Below are 16120 nucleotides of genomic sequence, written 5' to 3'. Positions count from 1 at the left end.
TATAAGACTTCTTCCCAGGAAAGTATCGACACTAAGCTAAACAACCTTCGACTGCGAGAGGCCGAACAGTGTGACCGACGCTCCAGCTCCCAAACCATGTCTGAGGACAACATTTTTAATCGCCTTGGCTCCGTCACCAAGCTAGCCAAGCGTAATAGGAATAGAGACCTAAAGAAAAACATCCCAGATGAAACTCGCCGGCCTCATAGTGAAGCGTACGGTTACAGCATACCTGCTTTTGACTGCAGCATACCTACGACAGATGAAGGAAGAAGAAAAGACGAAGGAGAGGATGAAAACGAAGACAAGGAATGCAACACCAGTTTGTCGGATTTTCCACTGTTTGTGGAAGCTTGCAAGCTGCAAAATGGGCTTATACAGGAGCACACCAAAGAGAACGAGGATGACAAAACCCATGATACAGATCTCCATATTAAGATAGACTCTGCATGATCCTACAGATGGGTTTTTAAATACCACCATTAGTGCCTCTCCCTTATTCCTGTGTGTGCTTGAGCAAGGACAGAACCTTTCCTTTTTGATATATACAGTAATGGTCACATATTCAATGGGCTCTATGGATCTGAGGCATAGATGTTACTTTCTATAAATCAAGACCTGGAAGGGTTTCTGTCATTGTTCTTTGACAAATGATTGTTAAGTTATAGTAAAAGTTGTCAGCTATGTCCATTGTTTTTCTCAATTGTACTGTACTCAGCTATAATCTATAAAGATACACACGTATCCCATGGAGAGATTTCAATTGTCCAAGTGGGAAAGGGAATTTTCTGTTTTGTCATAGTATACAGTACATGTCATATACAACCACAAGTTGTTAGTCAGCACTGTTTCTTCTGTACACTGCACTTTCACTTGAATTTGAAATGAAATATAAACAAACATATAAAGTTTTGGCATGGGCGGAGCTACAAGAAACTGTTCTGACCATCTACACGGGGTCCCGCTTTTAGAAATGATCCAGAAACATTTAGACATGGCAGCAATTACCAATGTGTCCAACCATGCAGATGATGTGGTTTGTAAAGAACCAGCGAAATTGTAAAAAATAAGCTGATGCAGATCACTCTCCAGATTCAAAAGTGTTAGCATTAAAAAATTAGACTTAAAAAGAGAACTGGCACTGTTAGATGTGTGATGAAAGTATCAGGTTTGGATGTCAGTGACAGAATTGGAGGTGTCTTAAATGAGGTCTTATGTGTACACACAGACGTACAACTTTGTTGTGACTTCATCTGTGTCTCAAGCATAATAAATATGAAAACAGAAAAAAAAATGCTGTGTGGAACATTAAAACATAAAGGCCTGACTTTCTTATGATGTGTTAGTTGTCATGTTGCCTATTAAAAATAGATTCTTAAAATGTGCATTGAAATGTGACTAAAAACATGCCACATGTTGTCTGTGCATGATCCCCAACCTTAGCCATTGTCTCTGTACAATGTCTGACCTCTTTTAACACTATCTCAGGGCCTGATATTGTCTCCTAAGTATTGAATGAGGGGTCAGTAACTATACCTGTTCTCAATGAAAGAATGAAAATAGAATGGAAGAAGAGCCATAATGAAAGAGGAATGTCTATTGCATATTCTCCATGAAACATGGTTTGAGACGATGGGTTTGAGAGTATAAAAGGGACTTGCTGTTACTGTCAGTGTGCATCGTGCCCTTGTTATTGTACCTTAAACGAACATATTTAGGAGGTGTAGATTGTCTGTGGCAGTGACATTACAGATCTTGATTTGACTTGGGTTTACCCCTTCGCCTGCAGTCTGGAAAATTCAAATGGATGGACGTCAGTGGAACACGGATCCACCAGGACTGACACCTGATAGGCTGTGACACCTGTCAAACGAGTAAATGTGGTCCAAAACATACAATTCTAGCCTTAATACCTTTTTGATGGATTTTAACAGGAGGAAGGATTTTAGCTCTGGAGAATCAATCTTGATGTGAAAAACATGGGATTGGACAGTTTGGGACATTATCAATGAAATTCTATGCAGTTGGAGATTTCTGTGCAGCCAGCATCTGATGGCCATTGCCAGTACTCCATCTTCATGAACTTGTGCATCGGCTGCAGCTTCAGCCATCGTATTGGCTGTTTGAGCAGATAATTTCCCCCAAAATAAAATAGTCTCGTACTCACTGTGTACCTTTTAAGGGGGGAAAAAGAAAACGTGCTTAAATCATACTGTGATATTATGATGCTCATACTGTTTTAAACACCGCTCCTAGCCTCATGTTAATGTAGTCACTATCTGTGTATGCACTCTTGTCTTATCTTACTGTTCACATTATTAAGTGAAGCTCTAGGCTAGTGTCAATGCAAGAAGGTGTGTTTTAAAATGCTTCCAAGTGATACAAAAATGCAAAGCTTACAAAGAAAACCAAGACATGGAACAAGGCATGCTGTATTACAGATTATTATAATGTATATGATGTTGACTGTATACGACCACTTGCTTCAAAGGATGGCGTTTTTAACTGCCTGTGTTAATAAGATGCACAAGCTATGTACTTAGACACTGCTCACAGTATCTCCTGTGCAACCATTACATTAAAGGTAGTGATTGCCTTTTGGAATTAAAGATCACTAAATGAGTGCTATTTATGATTTTGCAAATGTCAAGATTCAATTTGTCCTGGTTTTAGTTTTAGTTATTGTTTCCTGTGTCTGTTTCTGAAAAATATCCACCACAGACCTGCATCACTTTCAGATACACTTCCTGACTCTTTGGTTACAAAGGGTAGCTACTTGCATTCAGATAAACAAGGAGAAATTGGGGCATGTTGGATCAGTTTCTGCTGTTCTTAACAAAGATAATGTATGTTTAACATGACATGCAATACCCCGGGTGTATCAAAAAAGCCAGCTGTGACCGGAGCGTGAACCTGAAACTAATCACACAGACTTTATTAATAGTGTGTGTGTGTGTGTGTGTGTGTGTGTGTGTGTGAGTGAGTGAGTGAGTGAGAAAGAGAGAGAAAGAGATGTGAGAGCTGCTACACAATACTGCCAAAAGTATTCTTTCACCTATCCAAATCATTTATTTCAGGTCTTCCAATGGCCCCTTTCACAGCCACAGGTGTATAAAATCAAGCACCTAGGCTTGTTAGGCATGGGGTTAGTGGATGCTGATCTGCATAGTGCCACGGAATCATACCTTCAACCTAGAGCTAGGCATCTTGTCTGGTGTAGTCCAGGAATCATGTTTCCAGGGTTTAAAATTTTAGGGTCAAGTGCTGTAAACAAAAGCACTGCAGGTGGTGTTTCCAGAGGGTATAGGCTATATAAAAGAAAAAGGATAAAAACAACAAGAAGATTCTTACATCAACTTTTATTTTGTTAACTATTTCTCTTTAATCATCCACAGATCTGGTCAGGTTTGCTTTGACAACATGTGCACCCCTTTGTCCTCTCAGACCTGCTACAAAGGTTTGAGGTTTAGGCACTTGGCTTGCACCATCTCTCTTGCTTTGACTGGCAGCATTCTTAGGAAGCCAGGTCTGAGTGACATTTTCCCGCCTCATGTGACTCAGGTCAGTCTGTACTGAAACGGTAACTCTGGTCTGAAGATTGGCCTAGAGATATGAAGCATGGAAATGAAAGGTCAGTAAATAAAGTCGTGCATTGAGACACAAACAAAACAGAACCCAACTCTTGAAACCACTGTAATACAGTAAGGTCCAGTTAACTTTGTTAGTTACATCTTGCTAGTACCAGGTTAGAGTTTGCCTTTCGTAACTCCCTCAGTTCTTGTAGCATATACTCAACAAGGTGATGGAAACAATCCTTTTAGGATTTTGGTCCAATAGCATCACATAGCTGCTACACGTTCATTGGCTTCCACATACATGATGAAAATCCCGTTCGAAATCCTATCCTATATAATCCACTATAAAAGTTCTTAAAAGTACTCTGTTGGACTGCGATGGTGACTGTGAAGCCCATTTCAGTGCTACAATGACAACTCATTGTCATGTTCATAAAATCCTTTTGAGATGATTTAAGCTTTGTAACAGGATGTGTTAAGCCATCTGAAGGTGGTTACACTGTGGCTATAAAGGGATGGGAAAGGTCAACAATACTACCCAGGCATTTAAAAAAATGCTTGGTTGCTACTAATGGACTTCAAAGTATGCATAGATAATATCCCTCATGCCATTATACCACCACCAGGAGCAACCTGGGCTGCTGATCCAAGGCAAGATGGATCAGGGTTTCCAGAACCACAATCTTTACTGTCAGTGTGCTTTCGAACAACGAAAACTGTATGCAAACCCGTTCAGTACAAGTAAAAAAAGGGCACTTTTAAGAAAAAGAAGTATATCTGTACAATAAATTTTAAACAAAGAAAAAAAATATAGTATGTACAAGACTGTATATCAGAATGAACAAGTGAGAATACACACAGTGATTCAGTCCTTAGAATATTGCACGGTTCCTTGGAAATATTGCACAGTTAAAAGAAGAAGAAGAATATTGCACAGCTAAAAAGAAAAAAAAGAAAATGTTGCACAGTTGAAGGTTGTGTTTTTGCATTGATTTATCTCCCTGCATTTATTAATGCAACAGCCCTGGTGTATGCGCTTTTTCTCAGTCTGTTTGTTTGGCCTTAAATGTCCTGTTCATGGTGTTTACACCACATTTTTACACTACATTCAAATGTTGTGGCAAAAAACTAGACTCTTCAGACCAGGCTATTTTCTATCGTGTCTGTTTTATTCTATTCTATCTGATAATTTTTTTGAGCACATACATACTGTACCAGATTCAAAGTGTGATGTGTTCAAAGAGACCTTTCTGCATTCATTAGATGTAATAAGTGGTTATTAGAGTTCCTGTCCAGCCCAAAGATATTAGGCCATTCTCCTCTGATAACTAATATCAACAAAGTATTTTCTCCCAGAGAACTGCAGCTCACTGGATATAGGCTCAGAACACAGACAGCACAATGTTCATTTAGAGAAGGGTTGTTAATGACAAAAGCTGTACAGGTAAAGATGAACCTGAGGCTGCCGTGGGACGCCTTGTTCCAAGAAATTAACATATTCATATTCATTCTTAATAAAAGCAGCAAAGTTACACATCGACACACAAACATACACACAAAGACTTTAAGCACTTAAAATACTTACTATAAACTTACTGCATTTATAGTAAGTATAAATGTACAGTAAACTAATATCTGCTAAAACGTGTAAATGTGAGCATTTCTGCATGTCATTGAGGTGCTATGAGGTCTATGAAGTTCTCTCATAAAGTACACAAGAAAATTATATAAGAAAAAACAATCCAACACTATAGCACATAATTGAAAAGATAATCCAAGCACAATCAGAAGGGACACTTATGAAGGAAAATGTAACTTCTGATAAAACCACATCAAATTGTAAAACTGTAAAACATGGAGACAGAAAGAAAGAGCATCAGGACACATCAAACAAAAAGCTACTATAACTGTGAGCGTCGGATGGCCACCCTGCATATGCGCGTTTGTTTTCGTTCATGACACTTACTTCCATGCCCTGCCTAGAGCCGTCCAGTTGGATTGCACAGATTTGCCACTTCCAGAAAGGTTTAGCCCATTTACTCCCTTTATGGGCCAGAAAGAAGGTAGTCAGAATTGACCGTGGCTGACAGAGAATTCCAGGGTCTCCTGAGGGTCTTCGTCACCATCAGGTGGGCTCCTGAGGTTCTCCATCTCCATTGTCAGCCTCCAATGCCTTTCACAAACGTGAGACTAATCTAACCTGTAGACTCACTGAGTGGGATAAACAATGCCGAGTCTAGGCCATGATCCGCTGCTTACTTTATGGCATTTTCCACCCCGAGTTGTGGCTTTCTTATGGAAAGTGAGTAAACGGGCTGAACCTGTCTGGAAGTGACAAATCTGTGCAATCCACTGGACAGCTCCAGGCAGGGTGGCCTCTCAACTGTTCCCATACTACTATTCTGTTCTGTGACTTTTGATATTCTGCTACTGCTGATAAGTCTTTTCACATTCATGAATCATTCAAAAACAGAACAGTTTACATTGTACATTTTAAATGAATGACAAACACGTCTCTCTGAAAAAGGTTACAAGTTTAATATATTACCTAACGCTGTTTGTAGAAAATGTCATACTTTTAAGTAATAACACCGTTAAGTATTACTATAGGTTTCAACACTTAGCACACATCAGACTACAAAGTGAGAAAATTTAATGAACGTGTCTCACCAATTTGAGAGCTTTTCGTCTAAGCTCCCACTCATTCCACTCATATGACTTGACAATGTTTTTCTCCACAGGGTGAATTTCAGTCTGAGTGCCACACTCACATTTTATACCTGGCTTCACCGGTAAACCCTTTCTTGGCTGGGTCTGCCAAACCAAAAGTCGAAATCAGTTACTACCAACAGATTGTCCAAACATAAGTTTTAAAAGCTCCTGTGAATTTCATTAAATGTTTTTGAAGTGTGTGTTGTGGCTATTAGAAAGTTACCTGTGAGAGTCTGCTCACATCAGAGTATGGACTAATACAGGAAAACTGTTGGTGGAGTTTGAGGAGCTGAATGAGTTCAGGGGAGTATTTGGCTTTTTCTGCAACCTCTGCAACAAAGCTGTCTGGACTAAGGGCAAACTTCATGGCAGCTTCTTTGGAGGTAAAAACATAGAGCTTCTCCTTGTGTTTCAGGGCTCCGATGTATGGATTACCTGCAAGAGATAAATATTAATATAATATTGGTCTACAGCCTCCCTTTGATCTACTCTATGTTCATTTAATTTGAAGTTAATGAAACAATCTTCCCCCTGATCCACCCATCAGAGAAGGAGACTGAATGTTAGACAAGGTGCTTAAGTATAGAAAAAAAGTGCTTCTATGAAGTCTTATGTGATGAAGTGCTTTGAGTGCCCAGTTAACTAACCGATTAATGTGTCTAATTACACAGGTGAGAAGTTTCACTAAGATAAACACTCATATTAGCCTTATCATCAAAGACTTGTATTGGCTAACAGTCCTAATACTTGGATCAAGGTGGATCCGCGCTCGTCCGAGATAAGAGGGAATGATGCTGCATCAAAATAAGCTAATTCCCGTGTTCCAATCACTTTCATGGCCACATGTGCATAAAATCCAGTACCTAAGCATGCAGACTGGTTCTACAAACATTGAAAGAATGGGTTGCTCTCAGGAGCTCAGTGAAATCAAGTGATAGGGTAGTACTGTGATAGAATTAAACATTTAATAATAAGGTCAGTGAAATTGTTCTGTGGGAGAGACCTGAAGCTTTGGCACTGTACTTAAAACTATTGGTAATCCCCATCATTTATGCTTTCCAATAACATCATAGTGGCAACAATCACAGCCATGCCTGCTTACTTGATGGACAGCTTTACTCAAGTTGTCTGCTGCTAATCTTAGTATATCACCTTTATGATTCATTTTAATACTCTGGTTCAGAAATTCAGGGCTGTGAAAGAGACAGTCCAGCTGCAAAAACAGGTACATGTCCTGTAAATCAGTGTCAACCTAATACTGCAGTATTTATTTATTTAGTTAGTCATAGGTGGAAAAATTTGATGTGCTGACACGTAGGAGAGAATTAACACGTTGTTAGCATTCAGTCTGGTCTTAATGAGTGACGCCAAACAGCGCTCCCACAGACTACTAATTATAGTTATGAAGAGGCTTTGGTCACCACCTTTGTGACCATTCAGAGAACAACTTCATAATTCCCTGCAACTTCATGAGTGTTTTTAAAGAAAGCTGACACCTTTACTCACACACCTAAATGTGTTTTACCTAAGCAAAAAACCATCACACTGGAATCGTACCTGGAAGTAGAAGGCCATCTCTGGTTACAAGTGTGTAGCCACAGAATCCATTATACTGTAGGGGCATTTCCTCAAAATTGACTGTTGTTTCAGGAAAAAGCCATTCCTGTGTCTTCAGGGAAGCTGGATCAATGCAGTTATCTGAAAGACAAAATAAATCACAACCACATTTAAGACTGGCAAAAGCATAGATCTTCATTTCTCTTTTTTGTAACTCTTGTGGAAAATGCAGTTTTGTTTCTGTGGGTGACCAAAGCCATACCTGAAGACTCAAGCATTCTCTGTTCGTCTGTCTTCACCTCTGAGTCCTCCAACAGACTTTCTAGATATGCTTCAGAGAAAATCCTGGCCTGGGAGGCAGAGAAGGGCTGGAGTCTGAGCATGATTTTATTGAGCATGTACAGGAACTCACCCTCATCCCGAAGTTCAAACCATAACTTTGACAGTATCTTGAATAATGGCTGAAAAAGAATGAGAAATGACAAAATAAAGACTCTAGGTACAGACAAATATAAGAATCAAGGAGAAAGAAAATCTTGTACACACTTCCATCTATTCCTTCAGATGAAATATAAAAAGACATTAACTGTAACAACTTAAGAACACTTCAAAACAAAGCAACTTACGAAAACTGTTGCAGCTGGTGCTGCTGTTTTTGACTGCACAGTTTCTTTTAGCAGCTTCATCTGTGTTGAGACGTCACTCAGCAGGGTTTCAACATGCTTAGCACATGAATTTGCATCAGCCTGGTGGTACAGGAAAATTAATATTTCACTAAATATTTTAATATAAAAAAAAAATCACCTTCAATAAGATGAAAATAGCCTAAAATGCCCAGTGGTACATATGAAATAATAGCAATGGGCGTACACAGAACATTGTGCATGCTTTGTTTCGTTTTGTGCTTTTTTTATTGTCCAAACTTTTAATAGTGAGTATCTCAAGGAAAAAATACTCAATAACCAAAATGAGACTAAGGCTGAAATAACAGTATTCAATTATTTCAGCCTGATCATCACTTTTGTGACCATATGGTTGGTAAAACAGCTGGTTAAAGAGCTCGACCCAGGATGCAACATCCAGGTAGAAAATATTTTTCAGTTTTATTATTTGACAATATTATTCAGCTGCAATTTAAGGTTGTTAGTTTAGTTATTGTTAAAGTATTATGCAGTTATTTTATAAGTGTACTTAAAATGTACACTTCATGTTGTGTTGTTACCACTACTCTATAATTATGCAGGCTTTAATTGATGCACACTTCACATTAGTCTATGATAGTCGCCCACTGGAAAAATTTATTTATCCTCTTAAATGCTGCCGACTTTTAAATTCAGAATTATACAATCAGTTTTTCCTTTTATCTATGTACGCACTGGATGCTTTTTGTAGTGATTTCACTACGAGAGATCATACAAATGACATTCGGTGGCTTCAGCCATCTATGGGTGAACCTCCCCAGTCAGAAAGTGGGCGTGACCCAAGATAAACTTCGCTCAACTTTCAGGCCAGTCACCCAGTGGTCAGCTTCATGATGATCATGTGGTGATCAAATAGCTTTCAGTGTGTACACAGCTTAAAACACTGTCTTAATATACTGTAGTACACATGTTTCAATTAATTACTGCACCCATTTCTTTTTTCCTAGCTCAAGACTTTTGCAAAGCACTAAAAGTTGGTACTATTGTTATTATTAAATGACTGATATCACTGTTATAACAGGTGTAGTCTCCATGTAAATACCATGTTTTTAACATTTTGTTTAAAGTTACTGCCACCTTACCAGTAACATTTTTAGGAAAACTTCATGCTGTCTGGCATTGTACAAAGCCTGTTTGAGGAGAATAACGGGCATGTCAGAATGTCCCAGCTGAACATCAGAGCTTGTTAGCTTCTCCAGCACAGCAGTGTACTTGAACACCAAAGTCTGTGTCACACACAGCTCATTTGCTATGCTTTTACTGGTGACTGGAAGAGCCTCTTGAAGAACTGCAGGCACTGCAAGGAGAACACAAAAAGGTATAAATATCACTGTTGTTAGATCTGTGTGTTTTGTGAATCTATATACATTCAGCTGGACTTTATCATGCCCCGAATTAAGATTGAGTAGGCTGAAGAAAGACTGGAAGAGAAAATCCAGCGGGGGAACTAGAAAGCAAGAATAGGACGAGGAGAACTGGAGAGAAGAGAGGACCCGAGTCAGGGCGTGATAGCCCTGTGACAGCACAGGACACAGAACACAAAGCTGACATGTGGGAGATGCTGGAGCTGGAGCTGGCTGCCATCACCACTGGAAAGAGGCCTGACAGAGTGGAGTTGGGTAAGAGCCTGAAGCCTCCCCCAGCCCTGTGAGTAACCTGTTTGTTTCCTCTTTTGATGTAACAACTTGTGTCAGTGGCTGAACCTGACTGATTCTTTAAAACAGTACTGTCCACAGTTAAACCTCCCCACAGAAACCCTCAACATCTAAGGTGAACATATGCATATGTAATGGGGTGTGATTTGTGGCTCAGCTGCAATGGAGGGGTGGAGTGATAGATTCAGGGTGTGGTCAGCAGCTCTCCATCATCAATCATGCCTCCCCTATTTGAGTTGGACAAAATTACCTGATGCCAGAGCTGTGTGCTGTGCTGAAGGAGGCAGCTGGAGGCCTGCAGAAACTAAAGAGTGTGAAGCACCACAAAAAAACCGTTCACTTACTTTGTGATGCTGAGTGCGTTGGATCTTTTTGTCACGATTGGTACCGAAACCCAGTTGTGGGACGATGGGCCTATGACTAACGCAGTTGAGTGACGCTGGCAGATATTGTGGTGGAGTTGATGCATTGGGAGCAGGTGTTGGTGCATCAACAGCAGCTCAACTGGCTACAAGACCAGGCTGAGTGCCTTTACATGTCAAGGCTCACTGTGTGGCAGGCAGGATGTAGGACCCAAATGCAGGACTTATAAACGCAAGGGTGAGAACTAAAAGTGGCAGCTTTATTTTGGCTGTAAATGACTCTTTAAACATACAACAAACAAAGCCAAAAGCGAGGAACTAGAAATATGAACTAAAATCAAAGCACTATGACACTGGGAAGCTAAGGAACTAAACTGGGAAACAGATAGAAAACTACTAGGAGAACACAGGAAAACATGCACCAATAGCGTGCGCCCTGCCCAGAATGTCAGCTGGTGAACCAGCCCCCTTTCCAAAAGCACCCTTGCACCCACTCCTGTTAATGGACGTCCCGTTTGAGCTCACTGGTGCAAACCTCATCAGGCCATTTGTAATTCTAGGTGTTGGACCCAGCATTTTGAGTTTATTGTGTTTTTGTATTATAATGATGTTGTAAGTTTCTCTAGTTCGTTTTGAGTTTATTCTTTCTATGTTTCTGAGTTTTCTTGTGTTCCCAGTTTAGTCTCTCGTCTGCTAGGTCCTTTTTGTGCCTCCTGTGAGAATCTGTCTTGTTGTCTGTGTTTACGTTTCTGTGCATATAGCTCCCTCGCCCTCTGTGTGTCCAGTCGTTATGTTTTGTCTCCTTTTTCTGTACACGTGTTCCTCTCATTGTGCTTTATTCTTTGTCTCCCCTGTCTGTCATGTGCATCCACGTGTGTTCTCCCCAGCCCGTCTTGTCTCATATGTGCATTTCATGTTTTAGGTTCCTAGTGTTTAGTTTCCCCAGTTTAACTGTCTTGCTAGTTTAGTCCTATCTCCGCTCGTCCCTTGTTTGCGTTTTCGTGCAATCTAGGAATAAAACTGCTCGGTTTTTGTGAAGTCCCAGTTTCACGCCTGTTGATTCTCTCCTTTTGGGTCCACCTCATCATCACTTCACACATTCTGCAGCCACATACCATGAAGCCATTTCACTGGAGTGCAGAGGGATATCACTTTGTATTAGTTCTGGTGGATTATGCAACAGGATAACCTGAAGCAATGCTGCTGTGCACCACTTTACCAAAGAGTGTCGTGTAGACGCAGTTTCAGGTCATCTCCAGAGTCGGCATATCGAAAGAGATACTGACTGACCAGGGCACTTCATTCATGTCTCGGACACTTAAGTTGTCAACCTGATTAAAGAAAACGGCAAAAAAGGTCCAAGCCCAACCAAGAAAAAAAAAGATGTGTACGTTCCAACCCTCAGCGCAAAGCTACACACACTGGGGAGATTGTCACAGGTTTACAGAGTGGATGTTGCTGAACTGAAACTGCGTTTTGCAGAGGTGTCCCCTCTCCCTCCCCTCTGCCCAGTCGTACAACACTCAAACCACCATTATGGAGCAAGGTCTATAGTGTTACAGGCTTGAAACGAAAACAGCTGGACTTTTTGGTTTATGAAGACATTTCATTTCATTTGGTGAACTGTCGGCCAATGTTGTTGGTCGGCCTACAAATGTTTTTAAAAGTATTTTAACTGCATGCGACTGCTTATAATTTCAAATAGCAAAGAGACAGTCACTGAGCTAAATCTACAGTAGAGGTCTTCTAACAATCAATCTCAAGCTGGCAAAGTGAAAAATAAGCATAAAAACTGTACTTAGTTCATGGATGTCAACCTCCTCTTCACCCCTCTTGTTGGCTTTGTTGAAGAGTCGGATCCCAGTAACAATCATGGTGAGTTCTTTGAGCTGCTGCTCCTGGTCTCTCTTTAAGGCCACTCGAAAGTTTCCCAGTTCAGCCTGAGGGAAGACGCTCTGCAGGACAGCTATGGCAAAGGAAGAAGAGAAGTCAAACGTTAGACACACTGCATGTATAATCATTATTACCACCACCAGCATCATTCACTGCATGGCTAATTGTTACACTACATCAGTGTTTCCCAAAATTTTTTTTGCTGTGCCCCCCATTGTTTTACAAGAAAAAATGTTCGGGCCCCCCCAGCAACTAAACTTTACGCTACGTCCACACTTAAACGGGTATTTTTGAAAACGCAGCTGTTTCTACGCGTTTGGACCTTTCGTCCAAACGTAAACGGAGTTTCGAATCACTGAAAACAGATTTTTTTTTAAAAACGCAGTTTTTTGCGTTTACGTGTGGACAAGGAATACAGAGTTCGTCACGCAACGAGTGGTGCCTTTTTTCACGTCCCTGTGCGCCACGTTGTTTACATGAGATGAATTGCAGAATGGCAGATAGTAAGATTAACAGTATTTTGTCTATCTTCAGGTTTTACACGCTTATGTATACACACGCAGTTACTGTCCCTCCATTTAGAAAGGCAGAGGCGTCACGGTGTAATTATTTTACGTGTAGTTGTTTTTTTCCTGTGTAATATTCAACATTGCTATCGATACATTTCTCAAAAAATGCGCCTCTGTGCAAAATGGGTTCAAAAACATAAACAACTGTGGGATACTGTTTGTCCTTGATTTGAACTGGGGAAAACAAATCGTGGTAGGACAGGCCGGATATTATTTGTATCCCACTGTAACTTTACTATATAAAGAGCTAACATCTCCAAAATGTCAGGAGTAGTTATTTATTACAACAAGTGTTTGTGAACTAAAAATAAAGAATGTGGGATACTGTTTGTCCGTGATTTGGACAACCCAGCGCGTGCTGCCGATGCAAGGGAAACTAATTCTGTCGCAGAGACCTACCTCGGCACTTGTGCAGGTGAAGCCAAAGTGTCCAAGCTTTCTTTTTTTCTTTATACCCCCCCGGGAACCTCTGCAGCACCATATTATGTAAAATTGTTCATTTATTTTGTGAATAGAAGAGATTCCATTCAGAAAACTGCTGACAATTTGCTCCCTTTCAGAACCTGATCTTTCTAACTGGAAGTCTGATGTTACATAATATGAACCGACTTGTGGTTCATCAGAAATGTTTTGAAGTTCATAGTCAGCTCACAAGACACATGTTGGAGAATCACTGAGAATAGCAGAAAGTGCTGTCTCGATGATCTGGGGTTAGAATTAGTAGCGCAGCCTTTGGTGTAACGTGGCATTACATTTTCAGTATGCAGACATGACATTGTAGTTGGAACAATGAAAAGTAGTATGAGACCTGTAGCCTCTTCCATAGTGTTGGTATCTGTAGGCGAACCCATAGCAGAGCGCTGCAGGATATAAGTGGTGATTTTCTGGTAAAGGCCATCTAATTCCTTCCTTGATTTCACCCTGTTGTCAGTGATCTCTCTGCACAGTGGACTCAGCTTGGACTCTTCTGACTGGTGGATATCCTCAAGAAACTCACCTACACAAACACACAAGGTCATCACCAAAAGTCATTGTGGCAAGGTTTTGCAGTCTGAAGTCTGTATGTGACTCAAATAGAGCACTGCAATAGCACAAACATGACTAAAACCCACATATGACAGCTTCAGATAATCAGCTTCTAAGCTGACCAACATACATTTTAACTAGTCTGGAAATTTATCATTTAAGATCGGGGTTTATGACCTCTAGTGCCTCTGTTAAACAAGTTCAGCATGGCTATGCTGAATTGCAGTTTAACACACCCAGGCTTTCTATGCATTAGACAGCTCATCTAAACATAAAACCCAAGTTGGAGATAATGGGAAATGCAACAGTGGTTATCAATTGATTGGACTCGTTGGTTGACACAAAAATTACCTCTCTGAACAGTGTCTGGGAGGCTGTGGTTGCTGCTGCACGCAATGTTGATGGTGAACAGATCAAAACACTGACAGAATCCATGGATGGCAGGCTTTTGAGTGTCCTTGCAAAGAAAGGTGGCTATATTGGTCGCTGATTTGTTTTTGTTTTGTTTTTGAATGTCAGAAATGTATATTTGTGAATGTGGAGATGTTATATTGGTTTCACTGGTAAAAATAAATAATTGAAATGGGTATACATTTGTTTTTTGTTAAGTTGCCTAATAATTATGCACAGTAATAGTCACCTGCACACACAGATATCCCCCTAAAATAGCTAAAACTAAAAACAAACTAAAAACTACTTCCAAAAACATTCAGCTTTGATATTAATGAGTTTTTTGGGTTCATTGAGAACATGGTTGTTGTTCAATAACAAAATTATTCCTCAAAAATACAACTTGCCTAATAATTCTGCACTCCCTGTATGGTTACAAGCTCTGGGTATGGCCTAAAAGAATGAGATTCAGATACAAGCGACAGGAATAAGCTTTCTTCAAAGGGTGGCTGGCCTCTCCCTTAGAAACAGGAGTTAAGTCATTTGAGAGGGCCTCAGAGTGGAGTTACTACTCCTCCACAACGAAACTAGCCAGCTGAGGTGGGTCAGGTGTCCGGCTAGGATGCCTCCTCGGTGAGGTGTTCCAGGCATGTTCCACTAGGAGGAGACCATGGGTAGACCAATGATACGCTGAAAAGATTATGTAACCTGGATAAGCTTGAAAAAGTAGCTGGTGAGAGTTAGGGCTGAGCTTCTCTGCTTAGACTGCTGCCCCTGCAACCCGAACCCAGATAAGCAGATGAAACTAGATGGATGCTAATAATTGGTCATTGGCATTTGTAGACGACTAGACAGATGTTGTATAGCAAAATAAACCTAAAAAATTAAAATAAAATAAAATTGAACAACCTCGAGCAAGCTTAGCATACATTACATACATGTATTGGTGCCACATAAAGTCAGAATGAGGTTATACTTACATTTCGTGGTATAATTCATGTCAAAGCACACCTGCATTTTGATAGTGTCAAGTGATGGGCTGCACTTTTCTGTGAGTTTATCCAGACACAGCTGGAAGACATGTTGCAGAGGGAGACATTTTCACTGCTTTGCTGATGACACACAACTTTATCTGTCCGTGAAGCCAGATAACACACACCAATTAGTTAAACTGCAGGAATGTCTTAAAGACATAAAGACCTGGATGGCCTCTAATTTTCTGCTTCTTAATTCAGATCAAACTGAGGTTATTGTACTCGGCCCTGAAAATCTTAGAAATATGGTATCTAACCAGATGCTTACTCTGGATGACATTACCTAGGCCTCCAGTAACACTGAGGAACCGTGGAGTCATTTTTGACCAGGACATGTCCTTCAACGCACACATTAAACAAATATGTAAGACTGCTTTCTTCCATTTGCACAATATCTCTAAAATTAGAAATATCCTGTCTCAGAGTGGCGCTGAAAAACTAGTTGATGAATTTATTACTTCCAGGCTGGACTACTGTAATTCATTATTATCAGCATGTCCTAAAACTTGCTGAAAAGCCTTCAGCTAATCCAAAATGCTGCAGCAAGAGTGCTGACAGGGACTAGAAAGAGAGAGCATATTTCTCCTGTTTTGGCTTCCCTTCATTGGCTTCCTGTTAAATCCAGAATTGAATTCAAAATCCTGCT

The 16120-nt window shown here is 40.3% G+C and overlaps 2 protein-coding genes across 2 annotated transcripts in view; one reads left to right on the top strand and one right to left on the bottom strand.

The window, feature by feature from the left end:
- Window positions 1-2619, top strand: part of kcnk10a (potassium channel, subfamily K, member 10a) — a 31090-nt gene extending 28471 nt beyond the window's left edge. Inside the window, 1 exon segment of the mRNA XM_013914547.1 lies at window positions 1-2619. This exon segment is cut by the window's left edge and continues 3 nt beyond it. Coding sequence (XP_013770001.1) covers window positions 1-453 — 453 coding nt within the window. The 3' untranslated portion in view covers window positions 454-2619.
- A 723-nt stretch (window positions 2620-3342) lies between these two features.
- Window positions 3343-16120, bottom strand: part of cfap206 (cilia and flagella associated protein 206) — a 14288-nt gene continuing 1510 nt past the window's right edge. Inside the window, exons 3-12 of the mRNA XM_005747781.1 lie at window positions 15421-15511; window positions 13833-14021; window positions 12361-12528; window positions 9628-9842; window positions 8471-8590; window positions 8107-8305; window positions 7845-7985; window positions 6511-6722; window positions 6246-6389; window positions 3343-3603 (exon numbers count right to left, since the gene is read on the bottom strand). Of these exons, the coding sequence (XP_005747838.1) occupies window positions 3382-3603; window positions 6246-6389; window positions 6511-6722; window positions 7845-7985; window positions 8107-8305; window positions 8471-8590; window positions 9628-9842; window positions 12361-12528; window positions 13833-14021; window positions 15421-15511 (1701 nt within the window). The 3' untranslated portion in view covers window positions 3343-3381. The remainder of the gene's footprint in view (window positions 3604-6245; window positions 6390-6510; window positions 6723-7844; window positions 7986-8106; window positions 8306-8470; window positions 8591-9627; window positions 9843-12360; window positions 12529-13832; window positions 14022-15420; window positions 15512-16120) is intronic.

Source organism: Pundamilia nyererei, unplaced genomic scaffold, assembly GCF_000239375.1.
Source record: "Pundamilia nyererei isolate P.nyererei 1_Seehausen unplaced genomic scaffold, PunNye1.0 scaffold00204, whole genome shotgun sequence".
In the NCBI taxonomy this organism is placed as follows: domain Eukaryota; kingdom Metazoa; phylum Chordata; class Actinopteri; order Cichliformes; family Cichlidae; genus Pundamilia; species Pundamilia nyererei.
This window is presented reverse-complemented; position numbering and strand designations above follow the sequence as displayed.